We start from the raw sequence: 15,707 nt of genomic DNA, 5'->3' as shown, positions 1-15,707 counted from the left end.
ACCCTCACCCCAGTACACGGCTGTCACCAAACCTAGGGACCCTTGGGCTCAGGTGCTTCCAGCACAGCGCGATGGGGCTGAAACAGCTTTTGGGGAGCAGGCTCCACCTGCACCATGCCCCCAGGGGCCTGATCCTGCTCCCCCTGACCGAGGGACCCAGCACCAGGGCAGGGCTGGGCCAGCAGGTGCTGGACGCGGGCCCCTCGCGTTGCCCCATCCAGGCAGCCTCACCTTTACAGCCCAAGGTCGGGGAGAGGGGCCCACAAGGACTGAAGGAAGCTGCTTTCCTCAGAAAAAAACCTTTATTTGGAACCAACCCATAAATAAATAAGTGCACGGGATTAAAACCAAACTGAACACAGGGCTATTTCAATACGTGGTTAATGCTGGGGGGCCCTGCGCCCTCCCTCCTCCATCCCCAGCCCGGTGGCCGCACCCTGCACCCCTGCAGGACCCTCGCTGGTCACTGTCACCCCCCTGCCCCCCCCCCAGTCCCGTTATCTTGTGACCGATCACAGCCAAGGCCACCTTGAGCTGTTTTTGTTCCAGAACCGCCGGCATTGCAACAAAACCTGGTGTTTGCAGCAGGCTGGTGGGACACCTCGTCCCCACTGGGACTTGCCCCCCCCCCCCCCCCCGGGGCTCTGCTGAGTCAGGGACTGACCCCGGTGAAGGCAATGCAGGTGGGGGCTGCCGGGGGGGGGCAGGGGACAGCGAGGGCTCCTCCACGCGGAGGGGATCTCCAGCGGGGAACAGGATGGTGCGAGCTCAGCTCTCCCTGAGCTGCATCCCCACCGGTGCAATGCCGAGGGACAGGAGGTGGCACAACCCCACGGGGCTGGCACCGGCATTGCCCTCCTCCAGCTCGATCAGTAGGGGTAGGGCGAGACGGAGATGATGATGAGGAAGATGCTGCGCACCCGCCGCGCTCCTGGGGTCACCGCCTGCACCCGGAGGCGATGGGTGCCGGCTGCGCGCAGCGGGCGCAGCGTGGTGAGGACACCTCGGCCCTGCTCAGCACGCAGGGCGAAGGGGCTGCCCCCATCCTGCTCCAGCAGCCTGAAGAGGGTGCGGGCACCGAGGGCACTGCCCGGGGCCAGGCGCAGCACGTCGCGGCCGGCGGGGACGCCGAGGGGCAGCGGGAGCAGCACGTAGCGCAGCACCGTGGGGCCGACCGCGCCGCAGTCCGGGGCGCAGTGGCTGAAGCACACCCTGCACCCCAGGGACACAACGGGGCATCACGGGGCAGCCGGGGTGCCCAGAACACAGCGCCACCAGGAGTGGCACGGGACGGGCACCCCCAGCCCCGCAGGATGGCTCACCCAGGGCTGGAGCCTCGCCAGTAGCCGTCGGGGCACGGGGCGTCCTCGCAGCGGGCTCCTCCGCGCGTGTTGAAGCAGAGCTGGCCAGAGGCGCACCGCACCGTGCCCTCCGTGCACTCGTCCACATCTGCAGGCACAGCAGGGATAGGCAGAGGGGAAGGAGAAAAACCCCTGGGTTCCTTGCAGCCCCAAGGGCACGACAGCCAGGTCACCATAGGGACCGGGGTTGCTGACCCCAAGGAAGGCTTCACTGACCGTGGCAGGTCTTCCCGTCAGGCAGCAGCCGGTAACCTGGCGGGCACACGCAGCGGTAGCTGCCCTCGCTGTTCCTGCACTCGTGCTGGCACTGGTTCAGCACCCGGCACTCGTCAAGGTCTGGGGATGAGAGGGGTGAAACCAAGCAGGGAAGCAGCGGTGCCCCTCAACCCATTGCTGGGGGGGTCCCACCTGCCCTTCCCTGCACAGCCAAGCCCGGTGAGACCCCGACACCGCGGGCAAGGGTGCAAAGGGACTGGGAGATGGGGCAGCAATGGGCAGAGGCAGCATATTGGGAACACAGTTGTCTCCAAATTCCCCACAGATCCCCTTGGCCGTTCTGTGCCCGCTCACCGGTGCAGCTGCCGTTCCTCCTGATGAACCCGGAGGGGCAGGGACCCCGGGCATCCGGCCCCGCAGCCTTCGCCACTCGGCTGAGGGTGAGCCGAGGGTGTGAGCGACCCCGCAGGCGGCTGCTTGGCCCCACCCAGTGCAGGACGGGGTCCCAGGGGGTGCTGCCTGCAGCCCCCCCCTCCTGCCCCTGTTCCTCCACACTCGCCCTCCGGCAGCAGGGCCATGCCAGGGGGGGCACAGGCACTCGTAGGAGCCCCGCAGGTTGCGGCACTCGAAGGCGCACGGCGGAGGAAACCGCAGGCACTCGTTAATGTCTGACGGAGGAAAGAGACGGGGAGTTGCAGGCAGATGGGGAAACTGAGGCTGGAGCTGGGAGGGGGACAGGGACGTGTCCCCTGGGAGCCAGGCTCGTACCCAGGCAGGGCCAGGCAGCGGCCAGGGAGCGGTACCCGCGGGGGCACACGCAGCGATGCGACCCCACAGTGTTCTCGCAGATCTGGTTGTAGCGGCAGGCGTGGGAGCCCTCGGCACATTCATTGATGTCTGGGGAGATGAAGGGGACAGGGAGGTGGCACCTGGGGCTGCTCCGTGGGCAGAGGCCCCCCTTGGGACCCTCCCGTGCCATGAGGACCCCCCAGCCCCAAACCACCATGCGGCCCCCACCCCAGTGAAGGGTCCTTACCAAGGCAGTGCAGCTGCTGAGGGCCCAGGACAAATCCCGGTGGGCACTGGTCTCCTGGGAAGCAAGCAGAGGTGGCCGAGAAGGGACGCGTCACTCCGGGGAAGTGTCTCTTGTGCCCTCCCAGCCACCCAGGACCAGTGAGGGATCCCAGCCCCTTCCTCTCCCTTCTCATCCCCCTCATTACCTGCACTGAGGGAGGTGCTGAGCTGGAAGCTGAGCTCCTCCGAGGCCGGGTCAAAGGAGGCTTGGACCTCCCTGGCCTGGATGTGCTGCACCCGCTGCAGCTGCAGGCCAGGAGAGGGCTCGTACTCGATGGTGTGGTTGCAGCGGGCACGGGCGAGGCGCCCGTCCTGCAGGAAGCTCTGCACCGAGCCCCCGCTGAACCTCCCTGCCCCTGTCTGCACGTAGTGCTCGCTGAAGTCCTGGGAAGGGAACAGGATGGGGAGGTCAGGCTGTACACCCCCGTGGAGAGCCCCCCCCGGGCACCCAGCCCAGGAGCCACGCTCCGGCAGGAGGGTGGGAAACACCGCTACCAGCAGCAGCAGCGTGGCCTCGCCGATGCTCTCGGGCACGGAGCCGCTGACCATGCTGTCCAGCAGCAGGGCGCCGCTGGCATCCGCACCCCGGGCAAGGTGGGTGATGTGCAGGAGGTCACCTGCAGGGACGGGAGCACTGAGGGGTGGTCCACAGCACCCCAAAAACAGCTCCACTGCCCGCCGGGCAGCACCGAGCCCAGGACAGCAGCGGGCTCAGCCCCCGGTGCCCATGGGGATGGTGCGTGGGGGACAGGGATGCTAAAAAGCCAGGCAGGAGCAGGTACTGCCCCCGTCCCTCCTCACAGGGGGAGGTGACACCAGAGGAGCCACACGCAGAGCATCCCTCACCTGTACCGAACTCCACCTGCGACTCGTGCCTGAAGGTGCCCCGGGTGAGCAGGATCCCACCGGGGACATCCCCACCGGTGTGCGCGAAGGACCAGTAAACGGGAGCCATGAGGGTGACCAGCACCCGCATCAGTGGCCCTGTGGTGGGGAAGAAAACATCACCACGAAGCAGGAACCCTCCCCAGGGGGCACCCAGCCCGATCCCCCCAGCACCCCGTGAGCTGCAGCACAGAAGCGGGGTGGTGCTTTCAGGATGCTCCTTGCTGTATATTTCCGCCTGGTTTTCTCCCTCTTTCCCCCAAGATTTTCACCCGTCAATCGTTCTCCCCGGGGTGAGAGAAGGGTGATGTGCCACCACATGGGTGACGTGGCACCGCGTGGGTGACGTGCCACCGCGTACCGACGTGCCGTGGGACGCCGCTGATGCTGGTGCGGACAGCGGTGGTGCCGGAGCGCGGGTCATCCATCACGCTGGCGTTGAGGGTGGTGACACCGAACTCACGGGTGTTGATCACGCCGATCAGGCTGCCCTGCACCCGGCGCGGCTCCCCTGGGGACAGAACACGGCACTGGGGCTGCTCGCCCACGGGAAAGCCACCAGAGCAAGGCCAGCAGCATCCCCGCCTGGCTGCGCACACAGCCCGCAAAGGCGCAGTGCCGTGTATCGACCGGGGATGCTGTGAGCGTGGCCCCACGCCTTGCACCCACCAAAATGCACCAACACCTGCCCCCAGCGTGCCCCAAGCCCCGTTTCTGCACCCGTACACATTCCTGGCCCCGGTCCCAAGTTTTTATTTGCTTTTCCAGCACGCCTGGCAGCAAAACGCCAGCAGGCGCGCAGAGGGCACGCAGAGGGCAGGCAGCGCTTCCGCGGCACCGCCGCTCGGCCTGGCAATCTGCTCCCCGAGAGAGGATGTGCCTGGGCATTTAGCAGGACCCCCGGGACACAGGAATTTAATCACTGGCAGCAAATTCAGGAAGCCCAGGGAGAACCAAAGGGCTCACGGGGGCCACAGGCTCACACGCAGCAGCTGCTTCAGGAAGGCTTTGGCTTGGCTCAGCCCTTTAGCTCAGAAAGATGAGTGATGGAAGAGATGGGGGAGAGAAAAACCAGGCACAAACCAAGGGATTTCAAGTAAGAGAGGAAAAGGAATATTTTCCCAAGCTACCATGAGGCCAGAAGCCCCCCAGGCACAGCCAGACACCCACCTTGCACCACGAGGGAGGCGTGGGCAGCGGCAGAGCCCAGGGCATTGCGAGCGATGCAGGTGTAGGTGCCGGTGTCCCGGGGGATGGCAGCAGGCAGCAGCAGCGTGGCGTTGGGCAGGATGCGGCCACGGGGTCCCTCCGGCAGCGCCTCCCCGTCCCGCTGCCACTCCACGGACGGGGTGGGCTCCCCCGACACCGCGCAGTGCAGCAGCACCCGCTGCCCGGCGCGCACCGACACCGCCCGTGGTGTCACCGCCACCGCGGGGGCACCTGGGCAAGGAAGGGGACCCGGGAAGTGTCACCTTCCCCTGGGCTTGTGCAAGAGTTGAGGTCCTTTAGCCACTCAGATGGGGGCAAGGGCAGGGCAGACCACCCAGGGGAAAACACTCACACGAAGGCACGTTTGCAGCCCCTTTTCCCTGCAGCCAAAATCCATCCTTGAACCCTTTCTTCTCGTCCTCTTCCCGTTCCCCCCAGTCCGACCCACCCCCTATGCCCCAAACCAGCTGTCCCACGTGGCCAAAAGCAGACAGGGGCCTAAAACACCCTCTTCTCCCCCAAAATGAGGGAGTGAAGGGGCAGCACTCACTCTGCAGGGCCAGGGTGACCAGCTTCACTGCCGTGCCCGCCTCGTTCTCTGCCACGCACCGGTAAAGCCCCGCATCGGCACTCTGGCGTGAGGACAGCGTTAGCACAGCCATGAACCCACAACGGGGTGGCAGAGGCACTTCTGAGATGCTCGGCTTCGCCACAAAATCTCCCAAAACAAGCTGCCCACCCACCTCCCTCCCCAAAAACCCCCACTCACCCCCAGGCTGCGGATGGCCAGCGAGCCATTCTGCAGCTGGCGCAGCCACCGGCTGCCCGCCACCAGCGCCCCGTCCTTGCTCCAGCGGATGAAGGGCGCGGGGTGACCCCGGGCGTCGCAGTCGAGGAGGGCATCACCCCCGGGGGGCTCGACTTGGTAGGTGCTGGGGGCTCCCCGCACGATGGGCGCCTCTGGGGAAGGAAAAGGGGTGGGAGGGGAGCGGGGGTGGCTGGGTGCACTGGGCCCCGGCCACCCCAAGGGCACCTACCCGTGATGGAGACCAGGCTGGTGGCCCTGATGGTGCCGGCGCTGTTCTCGGCACGGCACACGTAGGCGCCACTGTCGGCGTGGGTGGCTGCTGCCCGCCGCAGGGTGCTCCGGCCACGCTGCCCCGATACGCCCTCTGCAGTGAGCAACCCCCCAAAAAAGCCCATATGGGGTTATAACCTGTGTCACCAAACACCCTGGGACCCCAAAACGTGAGAAAGCCAGGAGGGAGGCAGGGCTGTGCCCTCCCCCCAGCCCAGCACCCTCCCACCCGCCTGCCCACGCACCGGTGAGGGGCTGCCCGTCGACCGTCCAGGAGATGCGGGGCTCGGGGCTGCCCGTGGCCTCGCACACCAGCTCCAGCCGCTCGCCCCGGCTCAGGACCACGTCCCCGGGCCGGCGGGTGAAGGTGGGCAGGGTGTGCACCCCCAGGGAGAGCCGGCGGACGGCCTTCCCCGCCGAGTTCACCGCGGTGCAGGAGTAGCTGCCGGCGTCGCCTTCCTGCGCACGGAAAGGGCGCACGGTGCCCGTCGCAGGGTGCAGCCCCACCCCAACACCCATTTTTTTTTTTAGTAAATTCAGCTGCCTGAGGGGTCTGGGCTCACCTGGACGTGGCGGAGCAGCAGCTCCCCGGATGGCAGGATGGTGACGGTCCCACCGCGGTCCCACACTGGGGCTCCCTCACGGCTCCAGGACACGCGGGGCTCGGGGACGCCGCGGGCAGCGCAGGGCAGCAGCGCGTCCTGCCCCTCCAGCACTGCCAGCTCTGCGGGGCCGGCCGCGATGCTCGGGGGCACTGGGTGGGCACAGATTTTATCACATTCACGCAAACAACCCGTTGGGGTCCAGGGATGCTGCAAAACTGCCCTCAGAACTGTCTGTGGCCTCTGTTGGGGCTGATGTGGGGGGTACCCGCACCTCAGCTCCAGCACCCCAGCCCTCCAGCCTGTCCTCAGACACATCCTTACCTTGCACGATCAGCCTGGTCCTCCCCACGGCAGTGCCCAAGGGGTTGCGAGCCACGCACATGTAGCTGCCGGCGTCTGCCACGGAGGCTCGGAGGAGGTGCAGCTGCCCGCTGGGGAGCACCTTGAGCCCAGGCCCTGTGAGGACAAGGCAGGAATGAGGAGGGGAGAAGAGAGAGCAGCTGTACCAGAGCTCAGACGGAGCACAGGGACTGCTTTGCCTGCAGACTGCCCCACAGCAGGCTCCTGCTCACCTCCAGCGATGCTGGCACCGTCCTTCTGCCAGGTGACCTCCGGCCGGGGGACCCCGCTGGCCTCGCAGGGCAGCACCGCGCTGGCGTTGACCATCACCATCAGCATGCCGGGCAGGGGCTTCAAGGCGGGGGGCTCTGCAAGCGACAGAGAAACATTTCCACCCGCATCCCCCCCAGCGACGTGCAGGGAGCAGGACCCCCTGAGCCGCACGCACCGTGCACCACAAGCCGGAGATGTTTTCGGGCAGTGCCGGCGGCGCTCCTCGCCGTGCAGGTGTAGTGACCGGTGTGCACAGGCAGCGCCTGCCTGATCTCCAGGGCTCCTAGAGGCAAAGAAGGGGCAGCAGGAGGGCTGCAGGGACCCGCTGCCCCCCGATGCCCTGCCCCGAGCCCCTACCTGTGGGCAGGACGCGGTAGCCCCCCCCCTCGGCTGCCCAGCTGAGCCCCATCCTTGCTCCACGACACCGCTGGCGGGGGCACGCCGGAGGCATAGCAGGTGAGGACTGCAGGGGACAGCCGGGTGACAGCCACATCCGTGAGGTCATCGGCAATGGTGGGGGGGCACTGGAGGGGGAAGGGAGGGAGGTAAGCAGGGTGCACGGCCCGTGCTGGAGGGGAGCTGGACCTGACGCACATGGATGCGGATATTTCTATTGCCCTTGTTCCCAGTCCCCTAGAAGGGACTCAGGTGCAGGGGAGGCTGAAGCACGGCTACATCATGTCTAAGGGGGGGCGAAGAGACCCCAGCAAAGCAGCTCCCTGCAGTACTCGCAGCCCCCCAGAGCTCACCATGGACAGACACGAGGAAGACCTTGCGCGCCTCTCCGGCGGCGTTGGTGGCGACGCACTCGAACCACCCCTGGTCCCGGGGGCTGGGGCTAGTGATGAGCAGTGAGCCCGAGGTCTGCACCCTGCGTGGGCACAGCACACGTTGGGGACAGCCCCTGCACCGTGGGGGAAACAAGAGTGGGAAAACCCAACCCAGGGGGCAAGGGGGGTACCTGTATGCACCGGGCAGGAGATGTGGGTTCAGAGGGCGACCGTCCTTCTCCCAGCGGACCTGGGGCATGGGGGAGCCCGATGCATCGCAGGCCAGCGAGGCCGGCTGCTGGGCCAGCAGGGTGAGGCTGGGGGGGCCGGGGGCAATGGCAGGAGGAACTGCAGGAAGGCAAACGGGGAGCTGGGGGCTGCCCGGAGGGGGCGAGCAGCAGCGCAGCATTGCACCGATGAGAGCTGCCCAGAAATAAGGGGTGGCAGCAGGGGCGCAGGGGGGATCCACTTTCCTGCTTACCCAGGACACGGAGGTCCAGGCCTCGCCGGTCAGAGCCAGCAGGGCTGGAGGCCACGCAGAGGTAGTAGCCGGAATCCTGCACCCGAACAGCATCGATTTGCAGGGAGCCATCGGGCAGCAGCTGCAGCCTGGGGAGGGAGAGCAGGTGAGCCCCGCGAGGGCTGTGCACGGCCAGCGATACACGGGGACAGGCAGCCGGGAGGGTGACGGGCACCCTGCAGCCAGATAGGGCATGTCCCCTGAGCAGGCATGGGGACAGGGCACAGCCCTGCACCGGGGGATGGCACTGACCCTGCTACAGAGGTGCTGGGCACCCACTGGCACTGAGAGCAACACAACCTGAGCACCAGCTCTGGGTGCCACCAAGCTGCAAAGCCTCGTACCTGCTGGTCCCACGAAGGGACAGGAGCTGGCCGTCCTTCCGCCACGTCACCCGGGGCACGGGCCACCCCTCCGCCCGGCACGGCAGCGTGGCCGACCCGTTCACGGGCACATTCACCTCCTCGGGGCCCGGCTGGATGCTTGGGGTCACTGCGGCAGCACCCACGGGGAAGGGAGAAAACAAACAGAGCTCAGGGATGGGGAAGTCAGACCCAAGCCGTGCCTCCATTCCCATCTCCCCATTCATAGGAGAGCCCGAAATATTGCACGTCCCTGAGCTATCAGGGATGGAGAACGCGTTCTCCCCCAGCCAAGCCTCGCGGCACGGTGCTGCTCACCGTGAATTTCCACCTGGAAGCTCTGCCTGCTGTCCCCCGTTGCGGTGCCAGCCCTGCAGACGTACTCCCCGCCGTCTGCTGCCCCCACGTCCCGGATCCTCAGGAACCGGCCCTCGGCCAGGGTCTGCCTGCGGGCATCCCCCTAACGCCCCCAGGCAGCCCCGGTCAGCGGCTGTGCCCGCAGGGAGCACAATGAGGCTGAGAGGGGGGACCCGGCCCCGCAGCCCCCCCCCAGCACATGTACCCGCAGCGGGGAGCCCTCCCGGTGCCACTCGATGTGGGGGGGGCAGCACGGCATCCACAGGGCACTCCAGGGTGAGCTGCCCCCCCCGGCACGGCGGTGATGCTGAGGGTCTCTCCGGTGCCCTCAGTGGTGAGAGGGGCTGTGGGATGGGTGACAGTGGGTCAGGGCACCCCCATGATTGTCCCCATCCATCCCCAATTAGCCACGAATAGCCCCCCCCCCAGCTCTGTGGGGCTACCATGTTCTGCTCCGGATCCCCCTCAGATGCTTTAGACCCCTTGGTGTCCCCCCAGGTGGGTCTGGGGGCTGCACCAGCTCCCTGGACCCCAAAGCCCTGAGCACCCTGACCCTCACCCCGTGCACCCTCCCCACGGGGGCCACGCTACCTCGGGCGCTGACGTGGAAGCTCCTGCTGTCCTCCCCGGCGGGGCTAGCAGCCAGGCAGGTGTACAAGCCGGAATCGGCCACCTAGACAAAGCCAGGAGAGGGGAAAAAATGAGGCAAAAACAAGACAAAGAACGCAGGTGGGGAAAGGGAAAAGGAGCCCCCACCTCCATGCTGTTGATGCGGAGCGTGCTCTCGTTCCCTGCTGAGAGCCAGGGCCCTGCCAGCAGCTGCCCGTCCTTCTCCCAGGTGACGGCGGGCGCAGGGACACCCGCCACCACGCAGGTCAGCTCCAGCGGGGCGCCCACGGCCACGGCCATCTCGGTGGGGTGGGACGCATCCTCAATTTGGGGGGGCTCTGCAAGGCGCAGGGGAGCCAGGAGGGCTCATCCCTCAGCTGCTCCCCAGGGCCAGCTCCCCCAGCCCAGGGAAGGCACGCACCCATCACCAGGAGGCTGAAGGCTCTGCTGGCTTCCCCGGCCTCATTTGAGGCCACGCAGACGTACACCCCCGTGTCGGCCGGCCCCACGGCCCCCAGGCTCAGCTGTGGGCCATCGCCCACCCGCTCGCTCGGCAGCGCTGGGGTCTTGCCGAGCTTCAGCCAGGTCACTGCCGGTGTTGGGGACCCGCTGGCTTCACAGGCGAAGGTGACATCGGAGCCCTTGGCCACCACCTGCTCCTCGCTGCTCTCCGGGCTCTCCAGGACAGGGGGTGCTGGGGATGGAGTCATCTCCTTAGTGGGGCAGCGGGACCAAAGCTCCCAGGGGTCCCAGGCACTAGGGATGGTTTTGACAAATGCCCAGCGCCCTGCAAGCACCCGGAGGTGGCTCAGCCTCCTGCAGGGGTTTGCCCAGCACTGGGTGCTCGGGGTCTGCTTTCAGGCTGGTCCCTCCTTGCTCCATCCTTCCCGAGCCCACCCAACAGCCAGCTCAGCTTGCAAAGCAAAGCACAACACATGCTCTGCAACACAACCGGTGCCTGGATGCCCCAAAATCCGCTCCACCACAAATCCCCGGCTCCTCCATACCCAGTATCTGCAGGACGAAGCTGCGATCGGCCACCCCTGCCGGGCTGGAGACAACGCAGGTGTAGAGCCCGGCGTCGGAGACCTGTGTGCGGGAGATCCTAGCCCGGGGAGCAGGGCACGAGGAGGAGGAGGAGGAGATGTCAACACCAGGCTCCAATGGAGAATGGTGCTCCCAGCATCTCCACCTGACACCTCTGCCACGCAGACACAGGTGCTGACCCCAAAACCTGCAACCAAGCGTCCCCCCAGCACCTCTGTTACCTGAGGACGTGCCCGTCCGAGAGCAGCGTGACACGTGGGGACAGGCGCAGGGGCAGCCCGTCCTTCAGCCAGCTCACACGCAGGGGAGGGGACCCCCGTGCCCGGCACCCCAGGGTGACCGCCGCGGACAGGACACCGCGGACCACATCAGAGCCATCGGCGCCTCCCTCGATGACAGGGGGCACTGGGCGAGGGGACAAGAGGGAGAGAGATGAGGCTGCTGGGGACAGGTGGCCGTGCCCGGTGCCGCCAGCCACACTCACCCAGCACGCTCAGCACGTGCAGCCGCGCATCCTCGCCCGCGCCGTTGCGTGCCAGGCAGGTATAGGCACCCGAGTCGGCGGCGTGCAGCGCCTCCAGGAGCAGAGAGCTGCCGTCCGGTGACACCCTGCGTGGGACAGCACCACGGTGACCCGAGCATCCCCAAGGCACCCATGGGGCGGAGATGTTCCGTGCCTGGTTGAGCCCCAGGCTGCAGGATTTGGGGTGCGCTGCAAGGCCAGCAGCATCCCGTTCCCCCATTGACTTACCGGGCACGTGATGGGGGCTGCAGCTGTAGGGGCTGCCCGTCCTTCAGCCAGGAGATTTGGGGGGGCGGCTGCCCCTCTGCCCGGCACTCCAACCTCACCTCGCCGCCCTCCGGCACGCTGTGCTCGCTGGGGACCCCTGCGCCAATGATGCGGGGTGCCGCTGTGCGAGAAGGAGGAGAGAGAGGCTGAGGAGGACAAGAAAAAGAGGAGGAGGAAGGCTCTCCACGGGGGGAGAGCCCAGGGCCCCCCACCACCCCGTGAAGCCTCACCTCGCACCAGCACCAAGAAGTCCTTGCGCATGTCGGTGCCCTCACCCCGCGCCAGGCAGCTGTACCGGCCCTGGTGGGAGGGCTGCAGGGCGCTGATCTGCAGCTGCCCCCCCCCGGGCACCAGGTCCTGCTCGGGGCTGCTTGCTGCCAGGAGATGGGGCAAAGGGGTTTGTGGTTGTGCTCCCCTGCAGAGCCCCCCCCCCCCCCAGGCGCCCTGTTGTGCTCTGCTCCCCCAGTTCCCACCCCTGGGGCCCTGGTTGGTTAAAGGAGGGGTGTGGGCTCTGCAGGGCAGGGTGTTTGCACGGTGCACTGCTGCAGGTTTGCAGGAGGAAAGAGATGGGTTTGGGGGCAAACCGCAGTCCCGTTGGCACCTGAACGGCTGGTACCCCAAGAGCTCAGCACCACGCCCCATGCCCAAATCCCGTTGCTGCCACCTCAGCAATGAATGCTAAGCCTCCTAAAAAAACGCGGGGAAAAATACCAGCGCGTTCCTGCTCTGCCTCCTGCCCTGCACCTCTCTCACGGTGGGATTAGAAATAGGGAAACTGAGGCAGGGCTGCCTCACGCGGGGCAGAAGCCCGGTACAGCATCACCTCCGTGCGTACCCAGTGGCCTCCCGTCCTTCAGCCAGGTGACGGCGGGCGCACCGGTGACTGCGCAGGTCAGGACGAGGGGGCTGCCCATGTCAGCACTGAGCGTCTCCTCCGGCCGGTCCTCAGCACCCGGGGGCTCTGGGGAGGAGTGAGCAGGGGCTAAATCCCAAACCCCAGATCCCAAGCTCTGTTTGCAGCCAGCAGGTTGCTGCAGCCCTCTGCGAGCCTGAGCTCGGGGTCTGCAGAGAAAGGGCCCCGTTTGGACACCTGCATGGCCAGGACAGGTAGAGGGCACCCAAAAAACACAGGAGCCAGAGAGGTGTTTGCTGTCAGCCCCTCGGTGGGAGGCTCAGCTCATCCTCCATAGGATGGCTCCAGCTGCCATGGTGTGGCGGAGGAGGAGGAGGAGGAGGAGGAGGAGGAGGAGGGAGGCAGATCAGTGACCCAGGGAAGCGTCAGCAGGACTACCTTACCCTGCACAACGAGAGCGAAGTGCTTCTCGGCTGAACCGGCCGGGTTCTCGGCCATGCACACGTAGCTGCCAGCATCACCCACCTCTGCCACGGCCACCTGCAAAGGGGGGAGTCCTTGGGGACTGAATAGGGCCGTGTCCCTCCGGCACCGCCACCCCCAAGCATGGGGACACCGACCTGCAGGACTGTGCCCCCCTCCAGGAGCTGGTGCCACAGGCTGGCCGCGATGGGGACATCATCCCGGAGCCAGGACACGGTGGGCACGGGGCGTCCGCTGGCTTGGCACTCGAAGCGGACGGTGCTGTTGGTGGTGGCTGTCACCTCCTCGACCTGCTCCTCCTCAGCGCCACGGATGGCCGGGGCAGCTGGAAGCAGGGGGTCAGGGGCTGCTGAGCCCCCCCCCCCCCCCCCATATCTCGCAGCCCCCTCTCACTCACCCAGCACCTCCAGCTCGTAGTGCACGCGGTCGCTGCCCGCCTCGTTGGATGCCTCGCACGTGTACCGGCCCGCGTCCTCCTCCCGCACCGCCGGCAGCTGCAGCACCCGGCCCCCTGCAGCACAGGGGGGCAAGGTGGGGAGAGCCCCGTGGTGGGGGTCCCGTCCGTTATCCCCCTCCCACCCCGCTGCTCATGGCCCCCACGCAGCCCTGGTGATGCCCACGGGTCCCACGGGTGCTGCGTGTGTTGGCAGGAGCAAGGGGACAGGATCCGACCCCCCGTGCTGGGGATGCTCTCATGGCAGGGCCGTTACCTAGCAGGATCAGCACCCCGGGGCCGGGGGCGAGGGGCTCCCCGTCCTTGTACCAGGTGAGCCGGGGGGGTGGGACGGCGCTGGTGTCACAGGAGAGCGCGGCGGGCTGGTGGAGGACAGCCTGGCGGTGCTCCGTCACCTCCCCGTCCCCGTCCTCCTCCCGGTACAGGATCTCGAAAGCTTCGCTGGTGCTCAGCTGGTGCTGGAAGAGGGGCGGCACTGCGGGAACAGGGACATTACCCCCAGGTGCAACCAGAGCTGATGAGGTGCACGTTATCCAGCACGTACACCCCCCTTTCTGCCCCGCTCCCAGGGGGGACCCCCCTAGGGACCCCTCTCCCCGGGACTCCCCCTACCCCAGCTCGCCCAGGGCTCACCCTGCACGTGCACGCTGAAGTCCTTGTCGTCGGCACCCAGGGGGTTGGTGGCCACGCAGGTGTAGTGCCCTGAGTCTGGGACACCGACCGGTTTGATCTGAAGGACCTGTCCCTCGTGGAGGATCCGGAGGTGGCCGGTGCTTTGCAGGAGCTGCGTGGGGACCCCAGCCCCCAGGTGGGGAAGAGCAGCGATTATACCCCGGGGCTGAAGCATGCAGGAGTGGGCAGAGCCCCGCCAGCCATACAGAAGGTGTGTGTCCCCCCCAAAACCAGCAGCTGCTCCCTGGCCTCCCTTGGGACCTCACCTGCCCATCCTTGTACCACTGGATGGTCGGCTCGGGCACGGCCCACGTCTCGCACTCCAGCGTCACCGTGCTGTTGACCCTGGTCCTCACCTCTGCCGTGGCAAATTCCCCCGAAGGATCATCTCGGGTGATCAAAGGAGGAACTGGTGGGGAGAGAAGACAAGGCTGGGAGGAGAGAAGAGCCCCCGAACGCCCTTTCTCTGCCTTAACCAGCAACGTGCAGCACCCCCAGGTGAAGGGAAGGAAGGGGCGCTGGCCCCATTATGGCAGCAGGGTTGCGGTGGGACTTGGGGGGCACTAGGAGAGCTCACGCACCCAGGACCTTCACGGTGTAGTTCCTCACGGCCTCCCCAGCCTCTCCGGCCACAACGCAGCTGTAGGTGCCCGCGTCCTCTTCCTGAGCGTTCAGGATCTGCAGCCCGTGGCCACCTGGGCAAAGGGGGTCTCCTGAGAGGGTCCCTGCTCAAGCTGAGGCTGTTTATCCCCATGCAGTATATGAAGGCTTCCTAAAGGACCTGCTGACCACCTGCAAGCCTGACTGGAGGGCATCTAAAGCTCTTTTAGAGCCCAATTTCCAAGCTTATAAAAGCCCATGCAGTCTCACTGATGCTGCTGAGAAGCTTCTGGCTGTTATCAGATGATGTGGCACATCCACCTGATGGCCTGAACCTCTCAGATCCTACGGGATGACGACTTCTCATCACCCTGAGTGTCACCACACCCAGAAAAGACCCTGCTCCCATCTCCTGGATACTCAAAGGAGCTCCGTGGTGGCGTGGGACCAAGGGGCGCTGGCATGGTACCAGAGAGCAGGCGGACGTCCCGCGATGCTTCGACGGGGACCTCGTCCTTGAGCCAGGTGATGGTGGGAGGCGGGTAGGCTGGAGCCTCACAGAGCAGGGAGATGGGGTTGTTGATGATCACGGTAACATCTTCCGCGGCGGCATCGTGGGCATCTCCAGCACGCGTGGGGCTGGCTGCAGAGCGGTGTTTGCACAGCACGAGATCGGCATTGACACCCACCACAGCCACACTGCTGGCTGTAGGGTCAGGGATCCCCACCACCCAGCTGGGGCAGGCACTCAACAAGCCCCTTAACCCACGTCCCCAGGACTCTGGGTCCAAAGGCACCTCGTACCCGAAACGTTCAGCAGGTAGTGCTTGGTTTGTTCCCCCACGGGGTTGGAGGCCACGCAGGAGTAGCGGCCAGCGTCAGACGGGGCAGCCTGGGGGATGCGCAGCACGGAGCCGTCGGGAGAGATGGAGGTGGCTCCAGCAGGCGGAGGGTGGCCGTCCTTCAGCCAGGTGACCTCAGGCTGGGGGTTGCCTGTGCAGGGTGGAAAGGAGGGTTTGGGCTCGGTGCAAAGTTTTTCCGTGCGTGCACGCAGCCTGGATGGGGTCACTGCGTTGGGAAGCAGGGACACCAGCCCAGATCCAGACTTATCACAGTCTGGATCAGGATTTTAGAGACTGCTGGATGAGCC

General features: G+C 66.4%; 1 protein-coding gene across 1 annotated transcript in view; it reads right to left on the bottom strand.

The window, feature by feature from the left end:
• Positions 1-283: 283 nt before the first annotated feature.
• The window catches only part of HMCN2 (hemicentin 2), a gene marked incomplete at its 5' end in the record, with an annotated part of 36,797 nt that continues 21,373 nt past the window's right edge, over positions 284-15,707 (bottom strand). Inside the window, 48 exon segments of the mRNA XM_035341945.1 lie at positions 284-1,212; positions 1,323-1,449; positions 1,578-1,697; positions 1,932-2,135; positions 2,138-2,245; positions 2,346-2,474; positions 2,614-2,667; positions 2,798-3,035; positions 3,147-3,268; positions 3,498-3,635; positions 3,898-4,268; positions 4,503-4,560; positions 4,707-4,976; positions 5,296-5,377; positions 5,515-5,705; positions 5,783-5,917; positions 6,069-6,282; positions 6,387-6,577; positions 6,750-6,884; positions 7,001-7,135; positions 7,216-7,323; positions 7,398-7,425; positions 7,427-7,564; positions 7,791-7,911; positions 8,002-8,158; positions 8,292-8,419; positions 8,675-8,822; positions 9,011-9,146; positions 9,149-9,152; positions 9,255-9,393; positions 9,641-9,722; positions 9,806-9,996; positions 10,080-10,352; positions 10,666-10,763; positions 10,927-11,110; positions 11,190-11,314; positions 11,457-11,616; positions 11,726-11,869; positions 12,331-12,456; positions 12,792-12,888; positions 12,969-13,156; positions 13,229-13,342; positions 13,542-13,760; positions 13,919-14,069; positions 14,224-14,366; positions 14,539-14,652; positions 15,027-15,200; positions 15,362-15,550. Coding sequence (XP_035197836.1) covers positions 870-1,212; positions 1,323-1,449; positions 1,578-1,697; positions 1,932-2,135; positions 2,138-2,245; positions 2,346-2,474; positions 2,614-2,667; positions 2,798-3,035; positions 3,147-3,268; positions 3,498-3,635; positions 3,898-4,268; positions 4,503-4,560; positions 4,707-4,976; positions 5,296-5,377; positions 5,515-5,705; positions 5,783-5,917; positions 6,069-6,282; positions 6,387-6,577; positions 6,750-6,884; positions 7,001-7,135; positions 7,216-7,323; positions 7,398-7,425; positions 7,427-7,564; positions 7,791-7,911; positions 8,002-8,158; positions 8,292-8,419; positions 8,675-8,822; positions 9,011-9,146; positions 9,149-9,152; positions 9,255-9,393; positions 9,641-9,722; positions 9,806-9,996; positions 10,080-10,352; positions 10,666-10,763; positions 10,927-11,110; positions 11,190-11,314; positions 11,457-11,616; positions 11,726-11,869; positions 12,331-12,456; positions 12,792-12,888; positions 12,969-13,156; positions 13,229-13,342; positions 13,542-13,760; positions 13,919-14,069; positions 14,224-14,366; positions 14,539-14,652; positions 15,027-15,200; positions 15,362-15,550 — 7,244 coding nt within the window.

This window comes from Oxyura jamaicensis, chromosome 17, assembly GCF_011077185.1.
Source record: "Oxyura jamaicensis isolate SHBP4307 breed ruddy duck chromosome 17, BPBGC_Ojam_1.0, whole genome shotgun sequence".
Lineage (NCBI taxonomy): Eukaryota > Metazoa > Chordata > Aves > Anseriformes > Anatidae > Oxyura > Oxyura jamaicensis.
The sequence above is the reverse complement of the archived record's forward strand: the minus strand, read 5'-3'. Positions and strand labels throughout refer to the sequence as shown.